The sequence below is a fragment of the Aulonocara sp. 'chitande type north' Nkhata Bay genome, linkage group LG7 (assembly GCF_057382095.1).
Source record: "Aulonocara sp. 'chitande type north' Nkhata Bay isolate Kocher_YH1m ecotype deep benthic linkage group LG7, A_spYH_male_GT1.1, whole genome shotgun sequence".
In the NCBI taxonomy this organism is placed as follows: domain Eukaryota; kingdom Metazoa; phylum Chordata; class Actinopteri; order Cichliformes; family Cichlidae; genus Aulonocara; species Aulonocara sp. 'chitande type north' Nkhata Bay.
This window is the reverse complement of record NC_141350.1, coordinates 48,671,359-48,694,567: the sequence shown is the minus strand read 5'-3', so window position 1 is coordinate 48,694,567 and position 23,209 is coordinate 48,671,359. Positions and strand designations below refer to the sequence as shown.

Here is a 23,209-nt window from a genome sequence, read left to right as displayed (position 1 = left end):
TCAGATTGTTTCAAACGTTACTAAAATCCTGGTCAGTACTTTAAAAAGTACATCAAGTATCCTCTAAACCACTAGAAAGAACAGTCAAAGTAGCAAACAGTGAAACTCCACAGTTGAAAGAACTGTAGAAAAGTATTCATGAGGAAAAACCCTGAGCTGATATTTTTTAAAGAGCTTATGAAGTTTCGCACAGTCTCAGCCCTGGTGTTGTGCATCACTAACGAAACATAAAGATAACACAGACATTAGGGAATAATATGCAGCCAGGTGGAAAATTATTTCCCTTTTATTTTTTAGTGCATAAAAATACGATTTTTTTAGTCTAAAGAATGAAAGTAGAAATCTTCTTATTGTCCCTGAAACAGATGGGTGGGCCTCCATTCACAACACTTTCCAGTCGGTTCCCTCGCACCGCTTCTCTGAGCAAAATGAAAACAGGCTGAATTAATTCTTCCTACACGAGTAGACCAGCTTTATTCACACAGTCCTCTAAACTCGGCTTAGAGTTTCACTTGCTTTGACTAGAGTTCAATATGTGCCTCTGGGTCCGTTTCAACAGGTTCTTAAAAAGAATCAAATTTCTCTTCAGAAAAAAAACGCAAGAAAATATCGACAACACAACAAGGGGAAAAAAAGACTAAAGCTGAATGGACATTGTTGCTGGAGAAGTCCCAAACTATCTCAGAACAAGGAGATAAATGTTCCCCTCGAATGAATCCAGGTCAGCTAAATCAACCCAAATATGCAGATTCATTAGCATTTGCCTGGTAAGTTACTATAATGGAGGCCCCCTACACTACTGTATAAAAGAATAATCTGATTATGTTAAGCAGTGACGACTACAAGCATGGCTAGTTCTCTGATCGCATAAATAAAGCTTTAGATTTGCACAAGCATTGCCAACATATTATTGCTCTTTCTGGGTTTGATATTTGTTAAAGAGGAGACCACAGTATTCTGCAATGGGGTGGGATAGGTCGGGCAAAATTTAGTCTGCTTGACACATTTTTTTCCTCAAGTAGAAATTTCTCTCCTCTTCTTCCACTCTTAACTAATTTTCACTACGAGACCACCAAACAGAAAAAAGCTTGTATACAAACGAGCGCTGCATCGTCTCCCTGACTCTCTGACAGCATCAATGGAGAACTGGGAATAGATGACAGACGCAAGATTGATGAGCCGAAGGCCAAAGGGTGCATCCCCCTCGACATCTTCAGGAAGCGCTTTGACTTGGCTTTCCTCTGCTCCCACAAAACCCTGTGACAGCTGATACAAAGTTTTTAAACCGTGCACCCACAAACCTCAATGACACAACTGACACCACGCCTTCACATGTCTCAATTCAGGATGTTGAGACTGGGCGCAAGCCGAGCCAGTGCCCCGAAACATGCCCTTGGTGACACAGCGGTCTGGAGAACGGACGGAGAGGAAATGGAAATGTCAGGGTTTTTAAATTGATGAGTGGACTTGAATGAGGATGGGGCTAAAGTGTCCTTTTGAAGACTCTTCAAGCCAGAGCAAACGCTTTAGTAGCCCTACTTCAGGAACTCAGCTAATGGTAAACATACTGACCCCACTCTTCTGTGACACCCGATTTTCTCAGTTTGAACTACTGTTGGAACGTCTTGTCAAGATCTCTCTCCCCGTTTGGTAACAGTAATGAATTCAGGAACTTTGAAACAAATACTTCCTGGATGAACTCTCAGATTACACTATATGGACAAAAGTACTGGGCCAAATGGCTTAATCTTTGAATTTAGACATTTTCAGTCCCACTCCCACTGGTGTATAAAAAAATAATAATCATACACTTAACCATGCAGTCTATCTTTACAAACATTTGTGAAAGAAAAGGTAGTTGTCAAGAGCTCAACAGACTTGAGCGCGATACTGTAATGGGATGCCATCATTGCAACAAGTCAGTTTGCAAAATTTCTTCCCTTCTAGTTATTACACAATCAACTGTTATTACACAACCAACTGTTATTACACAATCAACTGTCTGTGGAAGAATTTCAAAAGCCATGAATTGTCAGATTGTGCAAAAGATACAGAATGAGGTTTGCCAAGTGTGTAAAAACTGCCCGTGCTCTGTTAGACTCATTAACATTGGCAAAAAATCTGTGCACCGGGATCTTCATGCAATGGCTTTCTATGGCTGAGCAGCTCCTGTAGGTGTAATGTGGCCCAGTAGCTTTTTTTTCTCCCCCCACATAGTGCATGTGTCATAAAAGTTTAAACTGGCAAGAAGTTCAACGAGTAAAAAGTTCAAGCCAAACCCAAAGTTGTATTTTAAGTATCTCAGATGTCTATGGCATGCCTTATCAGCTTTGGTTCCCATTCATAAAAGTACACAGTAACTCTCCAGTCATGCAAGTGGCTTTTGGTGAGTCATCAAACAAAGTTTATTAGGTTACACACAGGTTTGGCACAAAGCTACTCTGAATAGCTCCTTTCCACATGCTAACATATTTCCCAAGGTAAAAATGCTTATTCCGAGCAGTTTGGTATGTTTTTCTGCTAACATTTGCAATTACCACAAAGTGCAGCTGATGGAAGTGTTATTAGTTTTGAAGTATGTGATAAATCCAACTGGTGGGCAAAAAGGAAAAATGAAGGGATCATTAAATTGGCAACTGTTCATCCTGAAAAGGAAACAAATTTCTGCGCAAATTTATTGTCAGTTCATCCCACAGTTGTTGAAACAATTTCCTCAAACCCACAAATGTCACCCTGGACGGAAGGTCTGGCCATTTTTTAAGTCATCAGGATTCTTCTTCTGAACTTCATCGAATTGTGCACAAACTTCCACAAGCAAAGACCAGTATTATCCCCTGTTTTATTCAGGTGGCTGGAGGAAACTAGAAAACATTTAATAATAAATATCCAATAAAGAAGTCAAATTGCAGAGTGGTGTGCCCTTAAATATCTTTACTCACAAGGCTGCAACATTTAGCACATTTCTGGTGCCACTGTGGTTTTTACTGTAAGCAGCCATTAAGCATATAACCAGCTTGCATCCTCACTCCCCTGAGACTGACATGATTACACACATGGGGCCTAGACACAGATAAGCAAAGCGCATAAATAGACACCACACTGTCAATGTGCATGTGTCAACCTCGTGCACATGCACACTGTGCAGCTACCATTACTGTCCATCTATAAACATCCAAAGTTTCTGACAAGGCTGTCAGCAAACACCACCACAGGTGGGGGATGGAAGGAAAATGGTAGCAACAGAGGGAGAGAGGGAAAAATGGCTTTGCTAAGAGAGAGAGAGCAAATTCACACAGTGGTTGTAGAAAGGGAAGAGAACAGATGCGAAGGGCAAGGAAAAATGAGTAGGAGGAATCTCCTTATGGAAAACAAGACAGGAACAGTTACATAAAGAAAGCGGATAGTATGGTTTGAGGGCTTAAGGAACAATGCTTTTTTTTTTTTTTTTTTATCTTGCTGTCCCCATTTTCCTTAAAGACCAGAGGCACCAGATGGAGATGCAATTCCCAATGAAGAGCTTACACTCAGCGCACTTCTGTCTGTATCGGAGTGTGTTTGAGGCACTGTGCTTCTCTTTGTCCTTCCTATGTGATGTAATATATTCAACCCTGATGCAACTCTTTTAAGAGGGAAAAGAAAATAGGTGAAATTCCTGTTTACTCAATATACACAGAGTGAACAGAACATAGACTCTAGACTTTAGCACACACACACACACACACACACACACACACACACACACACACACACACACACACACACACACACAAAACAGTGTGTTGTAAGGGATTATGCAGGCTTGAATTTAACCAGGAAAAAAAAAATGCCTCCAAGCACCAGGGAGCAAATCTGGCTTTAGAACCTTTCCTCATCCCAGAGCATCCTGGTACCAAAGGAAAATCCAGCAACTGAAACATGTTCGTGTCTGAGGATACTAGAGCAAATGTACAGATGGATAATCAGCTTCTGACTCAAGCAGAAAATCTGATTGGAAAACACAGATCAGAGCTCTTCGATTAAACAAATGCCAGAAAATTATAAATAATCCAAAAAACACGTTTCCAGAGGCCAGCTTGACTTTGGGAATACCAAGTGGAATGCACACATCTGCAGGAATGTCCACTGGTATCCAGCTATGTGTAAATGTTTGCTCATGAGTGAACTAAGAAAAAAAAAGTGTGTGTGTGTGTGTGTGTGTGTGTGTGTGTGTGTGTGTGTGTGTGTTGGAGAGAAAATAAGTGGCCATCTTCTTCTGCCTTTGTGTGAATCTTAAGTAGACCCATGTTGAGGGAGGCTTTGTTCGCCGTCACCATCGGGGGGCACGTCCTCCAACTTTTCCCCTCACTTCCTTTCAACATAACATTTATCATTCATCCCAGTCAAACAATCATCCTACAACACGGGCGAGCATCTAGCACACAATAAGCTACCCTCCCACCACCACCACTTTCTGGTTGCTGGGATACCTTTCATCCAGCTTGTCAATATCATCATCTCTTACTTAGAAACTCCCCGTTCCTCGCTACAATTGATTCCGTGCAGCAGAGGCTTAATAAAAACTCTGCCACGTCTTGTTTTCAAAATAAAGTTTCCAAGAATATCTTCTCTTCTTTATACCGCATCCAAATCATTATAAAAACGTCTGGCTCGGCAAAAATTGCAATGCATCCTTGAGGGAACCTTCTAATTTGCAAGGGAAATTCCCTTCTGGGCAAATATAGGATTATTTGGATTTACTAAACTAAATGCATATTTTAAGCTGACATTACAGAGCGCCAGTGTTAACCAGGGAAGACACCCGAAGGCCTGCTTCATATAAAGACAGCGTGATTCACCAGATCCACCCCTCCCTTTTCCTGTTGCACTTTCAAAAGGGTTAACAGGTGCATTAGCAATAAGTGGAGAGATGCTGGAGTTGCTGACCCACAGCTAACAACATAATCTTATCAACTGTACTCTGTGCATATAACCCTCTGTCGCTTTATAAAACAGAAAGAGAAATTGGTAAACTCGAGCACATAATAGTTTGGGCCTTGTTTGACCTATTTTATGCAGTTTTTGTGCGCATCCCTTTCAGCTGACTGACCTGCACCACTTATTCCGCCTATAATGATTGCTGACAGCAGATTATTTTTCCTACTGCACCCAAATTCTCTATAGATCTCTGCAGATCAAATCCAACAAACACTGGAGTGAGAAGCAAAGGCCAAGTGGACAAAAGAGACAAAAAGGAGACAGACAAGTATAGATAGAAACCTGCAAAATGAAAAGGGGGAAGGGAAACAAAATGAAGAACACAAAGAATAAGCAAAAGAAGAGGCAGCATGAAAAAGGTTGAAAACCCTTTAAACGACTGTGTTTTGTGAGGGAAATAAAGAGCTGCTAGCAGCAACAGCAACATACCAGCACAGCGAACGAAAATGCAAATCAGCCCCCGATGCAAATGACATACATCTACAGGGGCCAAGCAGACTGTCTTTTTACCAACACTGCTTACCGTAAACCACATCAAACATCTCTCTGCGCTATCTGAACCCATTCCTCCTTGAATTCTGCGCGGTTAACACACTTACAGGAATGCCTACAAGCTGGTGCAAAGCAAAATAACCACAAGAACAAGCATCATCTGGTTACTTCTCACTCAAACAAAACGCCTGATTACTGTGAGCTCTTTGCACGCCTACACATGAACGTGCTCTCCAGAGAAATAACAATAAGTCACTTACTTGTCCGTCATCACGTCGGCTAGCGAATACTGATTCATTAAATCTTCTTTTCACGTTCCTTCACACAGCTGAAACGGTTGAGCGAGACGCCCGGGGCTAAGGTCGCAGTACACGTCTACAAGAGAGGTTAAAAAAAAACAACAACAACATTGGGTTAGAGTAAATCATCGGAAATGAGAAAAACAATCGGGTACCCGCTTTCACTCTTCTGCATGTAAATAATAGCAGAACACGCGTCACAACGGGACTGAAAAAATAAAGCCAATGCCAAAAAAAACTGCAGTTCCTCAAATGACCACTTGGGGGTGACTCCAAGCAAGTTGATCCTTGTAGACTCCCAAGATAAAATATCTGACATTACACCAGAAATAGACATGTTTATAAAAATGCTGTTTTGGTCTATCGTAATCATTTCACACCCACAACAAACATACTATAGTTGATTTTCTTTTTATATTTATTTTAAATTGGCATGCCGACATGGGCAAGATAACTTGCTGCATGAGAAGGTGATTTTAGTGAACTTGAATCCGGCACTGTTGTTCATTTGTTGATGCCAGAGGTCAGAGGAGAACTGCCAGATTGCTTCAAGCTGATAGGAAGTCAGCAGTACCTCATGAGTACTACTGATTACAATCAAGGCATGCAGACGAATGTCTCTAAATGCACAATCCAATAAACCTTTAAACAGATGAGCTACAGCCTTAACTCTTAGTTTCCACTTTGTATTTATATAGGCATTGAATAACAGCTAGCTTAACACTTTGACTTGGTTTGGTCACTTATCTCAATAAAAAACAAAACAAAACTGACAACTGCTAACCTTTATAATAGTAATTCAGTAACAGTAATTCAATGGGTGACACCATATATAGTCACCATTTCAGAAATGTATTCAAATGTAAGATGTGTTTTAACAGTCAATTAAAAAAAAAAAAAGAACTGCCATCCATTTCAGATGTAGCAAAATTATGTAATTTAAAGACACAGCTATGCATTTTTGACCAATGACATCTTCAGAATATTAACAGGCATCTCAGTTTCTCTTGGATGAAAAAGTTCAGCACATCTTTGGCTCCAAAAGACAAAAATTTTGTGGAGAAAATTTTTTTAAACCCCAAAAACCATCTTACATGTAGTCCGTGCTGGGGAACATCTGACTTTTGCAGACACACTTGACCTGCTCACAATTAGCCAAGCAAGGCCTGGTCTGTTCAGCTTTACTGTTTCCATAGCTACCAAAGCAGCCAACCAGCCAGCTAGCTAGCATAAATAGAGTGCACCAAGGAGCCCACCGGGTAGTGAACAGACACTATGAATCAGTGGGGCTGGTTATAATCCAGGATCAAAGGATGAATAATTCATCAATCATCCTTATGAAAAGGTCAAAAGATAATTATCAACAAGGTGTTAAAAAATACCATACAAATCTATTGAAAAAAATGTTTAGATAATGCCCCTCTAATGATGCACATTTACATATGCACATAAATCATAAATCAGCAGATTAACTTTGCTGCCAGGATTCTGAATCTGAAAGTTTAATAAGCTGATCAGATGAGGCGTATCCTGTCTGTGTCCCGCTGGCTGATGCTCCATCTCCAAACCTGGCATTAGCTCCTCAGCTTATCTGACCTTAAAAGATTATGATAGCAGCACATCAGATTTATAGATTATACTCAGTTATGTGTTAACGTGACACAGATTACAACCTGCAGGAGTGGGACTTAGCTCCTGTAAGCAGATAAACATTAAATACCAATTCATATGCAGCTAAATGTGCATGAGGGGGAGTGAAGGTGAGGTCTCTGCCCCACCCAATCCAATCGTAAATCAGCCTCAAGCCCAGAGGCACCAGTAGCAGCCAGTCAGTGAGTGGACAGTGGCTTTTCCTGCTCCTTTTATCTATGCAAACAGCTACTCTTCACCTCCATCCTGAACTCTAAACTTTACATCTGCCATCCATCTTTTTCCCTCTCTGATGCATTGATTTCCTTCATCACTCATACAGATGTTCACTGAACTTCAGTCCATCTTGTGCATTGTCTGTATACAACCAAGTAATTGATGGTAATCGATTTAGAGGCCATTTCCTCTGCTCCCTCAGATGCTGTTGTTATTGTTGTTGAAATTATTTCCAAAAAGGATAAATAGACTCCAGAACAAACAGAGTTGTCGCTGATAATTCTGAACTCATCCATGACACCAGGATAAATCTAACGTCAGCTTTCCTTCCAGTATTTCCAAAATAACATTTTCTTACAACACTGGACTTTTCCAAATATGCAAGAGGCCACAGTTTTGCACAATGTGGCAGACACTCAAGTATGAAACTACCTCGTGCCCACTGTGGTGCTGGACCCATTTGGTGTTTTCCTGCAAAAGCGAGGAGTTCCTTACCCAGAGCCCCAAATTAAACCGCCTTCTCCTCGTGCAAACAATGATGCAGTGCCTCGATCCTGGCTCGGTAACTGTGCTGCTAGATTTAAGCAGCTAGTGGTGAGGGAAATAAATAAAAACATAAATAAGTGACACGAATGCCAAAAGACCGGTGGTTTCCACACATGCAAAGCCGAAAGAGGACCTGCTCAGAGCTAGAAGAACGACACGCTTTGAAGTGAAGTGAGAAGACGTGTGATCCACCTGCAGTCTAAACAAATTAACATTAAATTGAGCAAATTAAAACCCAGCATTGTTTCTACAAGGATTTCATACCCAGATAAGGAGACCAACTTGTGGCAAGCTACAGGAAAATTTAAATATCCAACCTGGGGGGAGATTTATGAACAGCTTGTAAGAAGACGAACACTTTCCACGTCTGCCAATAAACACCGATTTCCATAAATAAGATACTGTCCTTTTCTGTTTCTCCATTAATTCACACAGCCAGAGTGAACAGCCAAAAAGCAAATAAGGTAATGTGGAAACTCCCTTGCTGCATGCCCCAGCACACCCAGCACATTGAATTATTTACCTCACATATGAGATTTGGGTAAAAATAGCATGCATCATTTTGGACACTCTCTCCACCCTACAGAGCAAGCTTTGACAGGCATCTTCTATTGCAAAACAATAAATAAATAAATAAAATTCTGTTGATATCTATCATTGTTAGGTGGCAGCATACAGCCGGAGCTGTGTGCGACGTGAATCTTACCATAATCTGAGTGGGAAGATCCTGCAGGTACAGAAGCTCTTCCAACGTGGCTCAGACACACTGTTATTACTGGTACAGTCGTGAAAGGTTTGCATGACAGATGTTTAAAAAATATAATAAAATCTGGTCATCCAGCACAACCAGCCTGTCACCTCCTCCCTCTCTGCTCACCAGTCAAGAGCAATCTGTCTCTCTCTCTCTCCATCTAGCATGATCAACACTGAAGGTGAAGGAAAAAAAAGGGAACGCAAGGCTGGAGAGACAGGGCTCGCATTCAAGACCTATTTCACTTTGGCACATGCCAGTGACAGGCTGTCTCCATCTGAGCGTAAGGCGAAACTGCTCGTATTCCCTTTCCTCCCTGTCGCAGCAGTCAAACACTGCTCACCGGCGGAGAGCGAGAGCCCTGAGATCGCGCCTCTGGAAAGCCTCAGTGCACACAATCGCTGAGGAGGGGGAGGGGGACAATTTGTGGGGGGCGGTGGGTAAGGGGAGAGAAGATGGGGGAAGGGGAGGTTAGGGTAGTGACTGTGTGTGCATCTGTGGGAGTGTGTCTATTGTTGACAAGTGTTGAGGAGCCCCCCCTTTTTTTTTTCTTCCCCCACTTCTCTAAGGAGTGAATGGGGACTGCAGGTTCAGCCGGTGCACTCCTTTATTCAGCCCCGGGCGACAAAAACTCCACACGTAGGTTAACAGCGAAGACAGTTTGCATCCTGGGGACATAAATAAGAGGAGCTGGGACTTCTTCCTGTTTATCCAGTCAGTGAACTATCAAACGTTGAGTGACGTCAGGCTGACAAAAGAAAAACTATCCTCTTTAAACAAACCCAGCTGAGCATTTGACAAAAGAACGACTACTTTATCTCAGATGAAAGATGCCCTCCTCTTGTCAGCTGTGTCACACCGTGATATTCTCCGCAGCGACAGAATGTACTGTATGTAGGCGTCGTCTCCCAACTCCATTACCTCCCAGCTCCCTGCTCTCAGGAACACAACGCTGGGAACCTTTTCAAAACATCAAACAAGCTGTCGATAGCATGACAGCGCCGGATCACTAAGCTTCCTGCTCTCTCAGCATTATCAGTCATAGCTGCGGGGGCCAGCACCTTGGGAATCTTCACAGCTTTCCTGTATACAGTTTCATTATCGCGATTACGGTTGTCACACTTTCTAACTTGCAACTAAACTCTCTTGCAATCTTCAATAGCGGCGAATGAAAACCATTACAGCAGCCAAACCCTGAAGGGTGTGGACTATTATTGGAATATTTTCTCAGAACGTGCTTAACAAAAGACACAGAACACAGTTTCACACCCAGTGTTTGCCTTCGCCTACGCTGACTCAAAACCACCATTCAATAGTGACACGATCTCTGGAATGCAGCAGTGCATTATGCATGGCCAGTACCATGCATGCAGACATAAAAGTGCCTACACATGCCACTGTCTGCTGCTGATGTGGAACCAGATGCTACTCTGCAGCCAGAAGGAAATTATTCCAGCCTGAGGGATACTAGGGTGTGCCACGAAGGGGGGGTTGGGTGTTTCCAAAGGAAGAGGGGGGGAGGCCGCCACAGATGTCCATTTCATCGAGCACACCTCAACATGAGAGGAGCACAAGCTGGCCACTGACCCCTAGCCTTTAACTCCAGCAAGACCAAAACAATGAGCCATACATCACACACGTCCCCCATATTTCCTTGAATGGCGACGTATGAACGCCAAACGCCACGCAGGTGTGGACTGAGCTTTAAAGAAGGAAGAATCATGTTTACGCTCTCGTCTGCCTTAAGAAAACTGTATTGTTAATGAGATGGGGAGAACAATGAGGATTATGCATCAAAGACAAAACACCTTTTTACGGTGACTCCCCCAACCTCCCAAAGCAGGAGGGGGAAGGTGCCACTGCCCAGATCAATTGCAGGTATTCTTTTGTGCCTTTTTAGGGAGAAGAGCTGGTAGACAAGTGAAAGGAAAAATAATAAAGGCTTAATTGCTCAGGCCACCTTAAAAGCCATTAAGACTTTATTCAATTCATACTAAATACAGTGCAGGTATGCCAAGGAAGGTGGCACGTCTAAAAGTGTTGTCTTTAAGGTGGCGGAATAGTTGTGTTTGCATGTGAACACAAACACAGTGTGTGTCTGTCTCTGTGTTTGTGCTTACTGCAAGCTTCCTATACAAAAATGCTGGACCTGCTCCAGCAAGGACCAATTTCAATACTTTTTGTCAAATTCCTCTGCAAAACAGCGAGAGCTCGTTCTGAAAACCCAAACAGGGCATCCAACTAAACAAGGCCTGACATCCATAACAAGTGACATTTCTGCAGAAAGTTCAGATTTAAAACAAAACTTTCATTCAGCCAAGCGCTTCCTGACTCAATGTCCGATTTCCCAACCAGCTCTAAATTGATTATTGCCTTTCCTAAAGGACTCTAAAGATAGGTTTGCGTGTTTGTGTGCAGTTAGCATTAACAAGCAACGGTGTCCTGTGTGATTTCACTTAGCACATGCGAATCCTGTGCTTTCAATTAGAGAGACATGACCTAATCACTCATCCTAATCTGGTACGGGGAGATAAACAAGAGTTGTTTTTTTTAAATGACTGTAACCAGACTGCTTTTAGACTAAACACTAACTCTGCAACATTAACCTTTCTTTCCAGCAGATGTTCCAAACCCAGAAAGAAACACTGGCAACCTTAAAAAAAAAAAAAAAAAAAAAAAAAGCACAACTAAAACCTCTAATCCAAGGGAAAGTCAGAGTGACAGACAGAAATGTCTGACCCGCTCAGCAGCAGGCAGCCAGTGGTTTAATGATTTGTCTACTGCTGGTGAATGATCACACAGCAATATCCTGTTCTGGCTAGTTCTGTGAACCCCCCCTGAAGGCCCTGCCTGACATGATTCTGGCGTGCTTTGGTGCCAGCTAGCCCATCATATTGACAAGATCCGGGTGTCTGCCCCCCGTGCCTAATGTGACCCTCCGAGGACCTCTGGAATGAAAATCGACGAGGCAGAAGAATTACATATTGAAGCCGCCAGGGAAGGCTGCGATGCTGGACGATGAGAAGAGAGAGGCGGGGCTGGTAAAGTCACTAACAAAGCTGTGAAAACAAGATGCTGGCACTTTCCAAAATTCTTCAGCGCTTATGCAATGTAAACCAACCTTGTATATAATCATTGTAATATCATAGGGCTGGTTTATAACTCAAATGATCGGCATTCAGTCATTAACGTATTGAGGTAAGACAAATACTGCAATTTATAACAACTTCTGTTGTACTAAAGTCTGCAGCTAACAATTGCTGCGTTACCTATAGATTCTTTTAGACATAAAAAAGTAAGTTGAGACTAAGATAAAAAAAATTATTATTTTTTTGAGCCAAAATGTTGAAATTGTCTAGTTCTACCTTGTCATGCATGCATATTTTCTACTCTTCATGGTGTTTTCAGAACAGACACTTTTTCCTCCAGCCCATAAAATGGAAGATTAACTTATAATTAAGGCAATAATTACAACAATTATTATTTTTTTAAAGTTCCTCTTTAGTTTTCCTTCAGTCCTTTCATCTGGCATCAGGAGAAGAACTTGAGTCTGAGAGGCCACCTGTCCCTATCCTTCCCTCCATGTTTACAGAAGGTCAAGAGCAGGCGTGGGAGGATCACCAAAGAACCAAAAACAGTCACAGAGAAATGCAGGACTGCCAGGTCAGAGGGCAAATGTGGAGAGGAGGAAGACAAAAAGCATAACCTATTATTCAGTGCAGCCTGCTCACCACCTAAGATTAGACATGCATGCAGGTGAAAACGCTCTCCTGATGAAACCCATGCGCAGGTCACTGCCGACCCTCCCCAGTCTTGGTAGTACAACATGCCCTGAAACTTGGAGAACTCCTAAAACTCCCCCAAGAGGCCTCAGAGTGCATGCTGCAGGTCTTTATTTCACTCGGTGACATTTGGGTGCTCTTCATATAAACTGTGGTTACGTGGCTGTGTGCTTCAGCGCTGTCAATAAAGGGCTTTTGTTGCTGCAGTGAAAGCGCACTCTTGATTTATGCATGCCAAGGGTAGAAAACCCTCGACTGACCTCTAAGGTGCCAGACTGGCATTTTAAAATAACAGTTTAATACTTTTAAAAAAATGCGTGTGAGCTGGGGGACAAGAGATAATGAAGTACAGAGGAGGGTTTTTGCGATTAAAAGACAGCATGGACTCCAGAGCCGCCCGCTGCTAACATCTTATTTTCTGCTCTGAAACGTCGAGAGAGAGTAATGTAAAAGCCGAAAGCTGGAGTTTTAAAAAATGGCTTAGAAGTAAAACACTAAAACGATGCATTTTCCACACCTCCCTTTGTCTCTGTTGGGGTTTCAGCTACAGCGCAACAAGTGCAGCTGAGCTTGAAGTCTGCGACGGCACGCACGAGTACGGAGCCGCGAGGCTACAGCCCTGAATCACTCCGCGTTTTAGAGAGGGGGACAAAAAACACAGATGCTACTTTCACCGAGCAGATAGCCGCAGGTTAAACATTTCACTGAACTTAAAGGTACTCACTGTGGGACGTTTCCCGGTGCGTACGGAGATGAGGGTTGAGGCAGCGTGACAAAGTTTGACTTGACGCTCTCTCTCTCAGCTCAGCATGGCGGCGACTGAGGCCACAGAGTGGATTCAAAACTCTCCGGGCTGAGATATCAGCAGACAGGGGGAGGGTGCACAGGGAGGCGGCGAGAAGACAAGGTATCTCCAGAGAGCGCACAGCCACATTCAGACAGGCTCCTCTTTTCTTTTTTCTTTTCTTCCAGGCGACCTGTCTAGACTGAAAAGACTATCATTTTGAAATACTGTACTTAAAAAAATTAAATACACTTTTTAAATAAATCCTATCGCACCTTACATTTACTGCACATACTCGGATATTGTATTAACAATATTTTATACTGCTAGTAAAAACTTTAATTTAATTTATAACATAAATAAATAAATAAAATTATGTATTAGATGGGTTACTCAGGATATGTTAAATAGGAGATCTGGAATGTTGTTTCTGTTTCTGTTCATTTATTTCTTTCAGGAACCAAAATACATTAATTACATAAAAGGAAAAGATGTAGTGTATCACGTTTAGCTGCCAGGTAATTTCCTTGTGCAGTTCCTGGGCATGTAAAACACATTACAAAAACTCACATTCCCACATATATACACATGCAGACACACAATAACAAAAGATAAACAACTCAAAAATACTAAAATATCTTCTTATTTATTATATTTTAATATGTTTTGATTGATATTTATGCAGTGTGCATTGTCACTTCAGTTCCAGCTCCCTACTTTTAAATGCATAGATAGATAGAGCTAGCAGACCTACTCGAACTCAGTCATGAAAAGTAACATTGAGGTACTTGTTTACTTAGGTTTATGTAAATCAGCCCTCCATAAAAATACAAAATCAAAATATTATGTGTAGTATTGTGCTCATGTTTCCAAATGTCATCCACAAACAAATAATCACAGCTGCACTTTTATTATCCTTTTATGAATGTTTCATTTGTTCTTTTTCAGCTTTAAACCATAATAGGCAGCTCCCAAAGGAAGATCATAGTCCGGATGTTTACTATACAGTAATAGGTGACTGATTTGTATATTTTAATGATATTTCATTATACTTTAACAGAGACTGACCTGGCTCAGCAGCCGCGTCTAACTGATGTATGTAACTAATTATATCTGTGGATATTATTTTAAAGTTTCACAGTCTTGCACTGCTTTTCACGTATTGTCTTTATTTTTGTTAACATCCTTGTGAATAATCCATCTGTAGGTGGGACCACTGGGTTCAAAAGATCACTGCCAAAGTTCAAAGGTTACACAATATTTTCCTGAAGGAGAAGTGACTTGAAAACACACTGGAGAGGGAAAGACAGACTGACCCTTGTCTTGTTGTGCAGGACAGAGAAGGAGGGAGTGGGGCTTTCCATGGCACCGCAAGCTGAAAACAATACCATCTTTGAGTCAACGACAGATTGCTGCTGCTACAAGATAGAACAGTATCACAGTACACCTCTGTGACTACTTTGTGGGTTCACTGAGCAACAAATGCCAAGAACTTTACCTGCCCAGCTGAGCTGCAGTAAGCCTCTAATGTCCTTTATTGCAAGTCGTTGGTTAGGCTGTACCCTTAAACATGCCAGCGCTTCCAGGCATCTTCTGCTCAACTACAAATTGTTTATTTTCATATCAGCCCCCGGTGATTTGAGAGCTTTGAGCTGAAGGCTGGCTGTAGTTAAAAGGGGACGGCCAGTGCTGCCCTGAAATGAATACGAAAAGCAGCTGGGTTTATCTTCACTCACTCTGTGACATGTGCTTCTAAGAGAAAACAGGTGACCCAGGAGGAGGAATGTATGCTAACTTAAATGTAATGCTGCAGCTCGAGTGATTTGCTATCACTTAAAAGACCTGCATTTTACATCATATTAGATTTACTAATGCTTGTTTTTCTAGGTCTTTCTGAGCTTGTCTGCCTCACCTTGTTTACATAGACGTCCAAACTTGTGTTTGTTAGTGTTAAAAAAAGACCGATATATGGATTAAAGAATCTTATTTTCCTGTTGCTGTTGATAGGAATATCAAATGATTGCATGAAATGAAAAAAGCAAGAGAGTGAGTGTCAGAGCACTAAGTAGATGCACATATACTTACACACACTGGCACACAATAGAGCAGAAAAATTAATAGAGCAAGGTGTAGCTTTCCAGTGTAAGTATATGATCTTCATGCCCAAGCCCTTCAGACACACTGGTTGGATATATTTAGAGTCCCTCGTCGGTGTATCCATGCTACAAGGCAGACCGCAATTATTCCCAACAGTGGAAGGGCCAGTGCTGGTCTGAGATCAGTAAAGAGGAGAGTGCGTGTGTGTGTGTGTGTCAACTGGTACGGGACAGGATTAACGCCACAAGAGTCAGAAGCCAGCTCTGCCAGTGGTCCATTTGCATTGAAAGTAAGCCCAGCAAACTCAGAATGTTTTGCTGGGCTTGTTCTTACATTCAAATGCTAAGTAGTGCAATTCTAAAGAAATTAAGCCGTAAAAAACGTAACCATGTGATCTATAATATCAGTACAAGAGCAGTTGAAGAGCGTGACTGGTACACTTCATATAAAATAAAAATGATGATAATAATAACAACATATGGCAGAGAAGTGAGCTTTTCTTGTGACTTTTTTAGTCATCTGGTAAGCAGTCTGTGGGAAATTGGACCCTTGAATGCTGAATTCATGTGTGATTTTATCACAGGCGTGCAGAAGTGAAAGAGGAAAGGAGTTTTTTGGGCTCCTTATTTAGCTGGTCTCTCCTCTGTATTTACTTTTTGTTCTTATTTTCCTTTTCTAATAAGCCATGCACAATGAAACGCATGGTATTTGTTTTACAAAGCCTAGGTACTTCTCTGAATTCAACGCCTAGTTATGAACACCAAAACAACTAAGGCAGCTGATATGTTTGCCTGAGGCAGCAAGGCTACAGTAAGTATGTGGTGCTAGATTATATATGTTTGTGTTCTTTTAATTTTACACTGGACCGCAGTAATAGAAACAGTCATCTGTGCCACACAACAGCACAGTGTCAATTTCAAATCTCATTTAGAAATGTTTCTGAATACCTTGAACACTCTAATGTTATCCCCTACCAGCGCTGCAAACCAGTATTGCTCTGCAGCAGGTGTCTGCCTGAAGTCTGACAAAGCAGTACCATCTAGTGGCAAATAGTGAACATGTCAATATGTTTACATGAACCATTGCCCTCACATCTACTGCCATAGACTGTATAGAAAAAACAGCCTGCTGCAGTTATCCCAAATGAGTTAACTGCGCCCCCTGGCTGCCAGCTTTCCAATGTGTCCGATTGTCGACAGATATACCCTACAATGACTGTTGTTAACCCCACTCCCTGTCAGTGGCCTCCATGGTATCATCATCAAATCAATATGACTGCAAGTTTGCTGATTGCACCAACAGTTTTGTTGGATGCAAAGAATCAAGAGTAACCTTAGCGAACTCCTCTACTTACCTCATGTTTAGCCTACAAGAGATCATCACTACTTAATATATTTGGTGCACTTGAATGAGTTCTGAGAATGAGCAAATGCATGTTTAAATTATGTAATCAAATCACAACATGATCACAAACTTCCACTACTGTTCTAAAAACATGCACCATTTTCAGTATGGGTTTTTTTTGTGCCACTGTTTTTCAAGCACACTCAGAGGAAGTTATGAATGAATATTACCACAAACCATCATTAACCATGATCAGTGAAGCATCCAATGGCACAATCCTGGGAGGTCAAGAGTAGCAAGTGATACAGTGCTGCTCCCAAAATATCTAAGCTGGGACTGAAGTGAGTTACATGACATTTGCAGCATATATTTTAATAAAATTACACTGCAGTGTAGCTGTGAGTAAAGCTGATTAAAAATAAACATTTGCGATAGGTTTCAGGTGCGTACCCTTCGTTTTAATAGGCTTTAAGTTTCAACACTGAAATATAAATCCAGCCATTTCTGCGGGGCGGGCCGATAACTCGCCCTCCAATCAGCGGCTACAATGGGTTAACATGTGCTCCCAGACGACCAATAGCGAGGGACGGACTAGGCCGTTTGCCGCACCCAAGTGAGGATGATGGCGGCTGGGCGGAGCCACGACGCGGGGACGACAAGCGCAGAGAGATAAACCCCACCGTGAGGAAAAATAGCGAAAACCGTTGTCCTGCTTAAATATCACCATTTCATCAAAGAGAGGGTAAGCGGTGATATAATCAACTTGGTTTGCATTTCAGCGACGGTGTTTATCCGTGGCGGCTTCTTCATATCGGTGTCTTTCTCGCTGTGTGTTCAGTGAGGCTCGGCTCTGTTTTGCTAGCATGTTGCCATTGAGCGGGGGAGTCTGCACAGACGCTGCTGTGCACTGTTAAACGACTGTTTCTGCGTTTCACTGTCCTTTATTAAACAATTCACATGGGCTCAGCTGCTCCCCTGGACCCCACACTTTGGTAGTCAGAATGTTTTACACTAAGTATCGTTAGCATTCTTTCCTAGCAGGCCTGTGATGGTGGAGGTGGTATTTTTATTTTATTATTTATTGGCGCAGAGTTACCGTTGCGTTGTAATTTGGACCCCTCTAGCTGTTCGGGTCGATAGGTTTAGTCGGACAGAGGCTCCTCGCCGTGCAGGTCTTACTCTAGTCTGGGTGTGTTTCCAAAGAGTGGGGGAGAAATTTGGGTTCTTTCCAGCTGTGTGTGTGTGCTGGTGATGGAGCAGTTTCCTGTGCTAGGTCAGACAGCTTTATGTCCTGCATGATAATATGGGCTCGCACACACTTTTAAATAATAAACAGGGTTTTCAAAAGAGAGCAAGAGAAACGCGTGGAATAATGCATTCTGTCAAATGGAAAGCTTGAAATGTATAGTACAGAAATGAGGGCTAGCTGAAAGCCTAAAAGTGTTATGGCTTGATGTGCATGGCATCTGGAGTGGGTACCACACCACATAGATTTTTGTTGTTGTTGTTGTTGTTTTAAATATATCCTTAAAGGATAAATTTCATTTATTAGTGTGGCTTATACAACTGTAAATTGATCACCTTTTGATAACGTGGTGTTGCTCACAAAAAGGTTTGTCATATTTGTGCACTAAAACAATGATAGAAAATATCTACTTGTAGCCTTAAATGTTCACCTTGAATAAGGATGATTGAAAGATGGTCAATCTCAATACAGTTGCTCATTTGTTTTGAGGCCCATGCTTTCGAACAGAGCCCCTAAGCTGTGGCTGTGTCTGGCTTGTTTATAAAGTCTGCTGGGAAGTCCCTTCCCCCACTTTGTACTGTATGAGGATTATCAGAGCCAAACTGCCAAGATAAATTGTCTGTGAGTGTATGTGTTGAGGCACGGTAACTCCCTGGATTTGGTAACTCTGCCAGAATGAGCGAAACTCCCAGAGGATGGTGTTTAGCTTCGTCAGTCTGCTGCCACCCTCGATACACACTGAACTACTTCACATACACACTTACTGTGTTTAACTCCCACTCCCCACACCTACACGCTTGACTTCAGTGCAGCTGAAAATGTGTTCCTCATTTTAGCTCCCTTCTCGCCGTTTCACTTTTTCCTTCCTTCCTCTCCATATGTGATCAGTTATAGCAGCATCTCAGGTGGTAGTGGCAGATGTGAAAATGGTCATTGGTGAACTTTAATTTGCACCATAGAGGTCACCAAAGATCATGTCAATTTGATGCAGCTGTGTTTAGGTTGCATATTTAGCTGGCAGATACATGCATACAGAATAGCATAGGCCTTAGTGTAATGCTAGGGAAGCTGCACAGGGAGGAGTGTGTTGTTTCAGAGAATGGTCTTCCACCACCCTGTCCCATGTGACATACGACAGGCAGATGAATCTTGAACTGCATTTTCACAGTAGGGTTAAAAAGTGTCTCACCTTGTCATGGCAGTTACAAAAGATATCGTTTCCATACTCATCGACCCACTGAGGGTGATGCAGTTAATGTAGCACAAAGTAAATATAGCACTACCAGCCTGCTGAAACACTCCCTGTGAGGCACAGATGGAACGTCGGAGCCGTGTTGGCTGGGATGCATCACTGCACAAATGAAAGAGGGAGAGTTTAGTGCCCACTTTTACAGCCTATACCAGTGAGAGAGCAACAAATTATAATGTCTTAGATGCCAGCAAAGAAATTTCAGTTTAATTTAAATATAAGTTTCGGCTGCAGTTAATCTGTTTTTGCAACACAGTGTAACTCCCGCCTTGTTTGTAGTGTGTGCATTTAACAAAAAATATAAATGTAAAAAATGCTTGATGCTTAAGGGGTCGACGTTGGCCAAGCTGTGCTTGGAGTACCCTGGGATCTAAGCAGACTCCTTGCTGCATGTCGATTCTGTGGTTTTGTTTGTTTGTTTGTTTGTTTTGTTTTTTCCCCCTCTCACATTTCCTGCGATTCGCTTCAACCGCATGATCAAGAAATGCAAAGTCTTTTAAAAAGCCCCAAAAAATGGACCAAAAAAAGTTGTCTCATTTTGAAAAATAAGATTTCAAGATTTCACTTAGCTTTGACTCTTAAGTCCTATGTTTGAATATGAAATGGAAAAAAGGAATTACTTGTTTAAATTAAGGCTGCCACGATTAGTCGACTAGTCACGATTACGTTGACTATCAAAATCGTCGACGACTGATTTAATAGTCGACGCGTCGTTTGAAGCTTTGTAAGATCCCAAAAGACGCAGGAATAAGTAGTAGGATTTAAGAGTGTAATAACGGACTGAAACAGAAGATGGCAGCACTGCATGTACAAGGATGCCAGCTGCCGTTAAACCCCGAAGAAGAAGAAACTGTGTCCCAGAATTCATAGCGCAGCCCAGCTCAGTTTCCAACAATGGCGGCAGCTACTTAGTTTTGATATTACTCTTATTATTCTTTCTGGTCACAAAATAAACGTTTAACATATTTTCAGGTGAGAATGTAGCTGTGTAAACCTCAAATATCTGCTCAGTTTATCAGGACACCACATATTTTCAAAAGCGCTCCGATATTTTCGGAGACGTCTGTTACCCACTAGCTCGATAGTTAGCTGAGGGCAAGGCTCACTGGAGCCCGTGAGAGCACCGGACTCCCAGCAAATCGTTTTCAAACCCACCGCTGTCTTTCGCTACTCAGGTTAAACATACATAAGTCACTTAGATAACTTAAAAATGTTGTTGTTTGGCTTTTTTTTTTTTTTTTTAGTATTTTATTTGTTCCTGAGTAAATCGGTTTGGCTGAGACTAAAGTTATCGTTTTTACACAGCTGAATAAACATCAAGCAGACAACTGATTATCAGAAGTGTGAGATGCTCGAGAATTTACTCCGGTGTCCTGTTATATTTTAGATAGCAAGGAGTTTATTAAACTTCACCGAAACAATCTGCAAATTTCATTAAAATTTAATAAACTATCATCTTGTCTTTATTTTTAGTTACCACATACCTTAAACACTTAAAGCTGTAAGCTAATGATAGTTATATAAGAGCAGATGTTGCTGGTGCAATAAGCTGTACGTTTTACGTCCAATGGATGATGATCTGATTAGTTGACTAATCGCAAAAATAATCGGTGATTAGTCGACTATCAAAATAATCGTTTGTGGCAGCCCTAGTTTAAATGCCCCCTCCTCTTTTTTTGACATTATTTCTGATCAAGGAAAAAAATAGTATTAATGTAAATTAATGTCAATAGCCTTGTTTACATGGGCACAAGCAACCTCATTAAAAGCCTGTCTGCATTAAAAAGAAGTGTAAACATGCCAATTTGAAGATTGTTATGTGATCATGCTCCTTTAAGGTGATTAAAATTTCCAATTGTTAATCGGTTTGATCTGTATGTAAATAGTTCTTCCAGTGTTCAGGGTGAAATTATTCTTGCTCTACATGTCTGTTACATCAACACAACAAAAACAAGTTGAAGGTCTGTTCAAAAAGGAAAAATAACACAAACTTCACAAATGTTAGAGAGGGGAGAAGCTGAAATCTGTGACATGCGGCGTTTGTTTACATTGGAAAAGACAACTGCTTCTACTGTTTTCCAGAAAGTTAGACTATTCTGCGCTTGTCAAATGCTTGGATGTGTGTAAATGCAGGTAATGGTCAGATCACTTGGTTTAGTTTCTATGTAAACAATGACGTTATATTACAGGTTTTAATTAGATTTACATTTTGCACGTGTAAACATGGCTAATGAGAGCAGCATTGTGTATTTGATTTGCTGCCTCTTGATTTTAACACGTTAGCTTGTTTAATTTAATGAGAATGAAATAGTCTCTAAAAGTGCTGGTAGATTGCTTTGTTGATACAGCTTCTTTAATTTTCAGTGGAGTGCACAAAACAAGACAAGACAACATGCACTGGGCAGAGCTGGAATGACACCTAATGCATTCTTTCTGGTAATAGCAGCTAGAGATGACGCTTTCACACACGCAGAAATACAAGAGTTACTATTGGATTCTTTATTCCCAGTGATGATAGGCATCCAGCTTGGAGATATAAGGAGTTATTGTCTCAGAGCATCTGTCAAATGGCTGAAAACAGATAAAAAGTAGTAATGGTCTTTCTGTTTCTATGTTTGTTTGTTTTTCTTTTCCTGCCCCTGAACAAATCTTTTCAGTCTCTCATTTGATTGGCATATTTTTGGACACAACAAAATAGATCTTTTAGTCTTAGCTTAGTCATGTGGAAAAGATGGTTTTAGTCCAAGCTTCCGTCTCTCAAAAGTAAATTATGATAACACTGAAGTGTGCACGAACACACTGAGTGGTTGGGAGTTTTTATTAAGAGCCGGGCGCACAGAGATGAGAAAGCCCGGGGCTGGTCTTCATGTGCCACCTCGTCTGTGTTTTTGTTTTTCTGCCCATCATTGTCTCATCAGTCTCTGGAGTATGGAAACATCTGTATCGGGTGTTGTCAAAAGAGTTCAAAACATCAGTCACCAAGAGAGAATGTGGTTATTTGCTTAGTACAACAGCTTATTGTTTATCTTCCTGTTTAAGGGTAAAAATGTATATTGTAGAAGGTCGTGACTAGGATGGATTGATTGATTGATTGAATCTTTATTTTGAACATGTTGAAAAAGTATAAAAAAAATAGAATTAAAAGAGACAAATGAACAAAGCAAACAAAAGGAAAACGAGCAACCACAACTCCAAATAACGTCCATGTTCAAAAAGGAGCAGGAAGAAGCATAAGCTTATTTAATCCCACCCCTTTTCCACTATCTAGTATCAATAGACTACAGAAATACCTCCTTGCAATTACATTATATGTTATGTGTAATTTTTTTTTTTTTTTTTTTTTTAGGATCTGGAGTATTTTGTTGTGCTACTTTAAAACTGTGGACAGACTGTCACTTTCAGTCTGTATCAGGCTATTGGTAGTTACTGGTGAAAGTTCTGTAGCATGGCTCTTTTTTGGCAGGATAAGATTTTATAGGACATTAATTTGTCAGGTGTGCCATTAGTTCGGTAAATATATTGCCCTGATCCCTACCTTATTTATCTAAAATTTTGTGCTTATTTTTATTAAGTAATTTGCAGGGTTTTCTAAGGTTTATTTGTTTGGCGTATATTGAATCAAATACTGTTTAAAAAAAAATCACACTTTCCTCAGTCAGTGTGAAACCAAATGTGCTCTTTTATCAGCTTTAGCACCCTGTTAAAAGAGAGACCTCAAACAAGGGGATTTTGCCATTACTGCAGTTGGCGATAAGGGAGTCTGACACTGTTCATCAGCT

General features: G+C 41.2%; 2 protein-coding genes across 9 annotated transcripts in view; one reads left to right on the top strand and one right to left on the bottom strand.

The window, feature by feature from the left end:
• The window catches only part of sema4d (sema domain, immunoglobulin domain (Ig), transmembrane domain (TM) and short cytoplasmic domain, (semaphorin) 4D), a 41,355-nt gene extending 27,781 nt beyond the window's left edge, over window positions 1-13,574 (bottom strand). For 6 of the 8 annotated variants that reach the window (XM_086300949.1, XM_086300950.1, XM_086300947.1 and 3 more), the window contains exons 1-2: window positions 13,435-13,574; window positions 5,727-5,841 (exon numbers count right to left, since the gene is read on the bottom strand). In XM_086300949.1, the coding sequence (XP_086157075.1) occupies window positions 5,727-5,764 (38 nt within the window). In that variant the 5' untranslated portion in view covers window positions 5,765-5,841; window positions 13,435-13,574. Of the gene's footprint in view, window positions 1-5,726; window positions 5,842-8,883; window positions 9,130-13,434 lie in introns of those variants that run through there. The other 2 variants (XM_086300948.1, XM_086300944.1) reach the window with 1 other exon arrangement.
• A 3,945-nt stretch (window positions 13,575-17,519) lies between these two features.
• The window catches only part of add1 (adducin 1 (alpha)), a 29,605-nt gene continuing 23,915 nt past the window's right edge, over window positions 17,520-23,209 (top strand). Inside the window, exon 1 of the mRNA XM_086300934.1 lies at window positions 17,520-17,677. The gene's annotated coding sequence lies outside the window, so the exon portion shown is untranslated. The remainder of the gene's footprint in view (window positions 17,678-23,209) is intronic.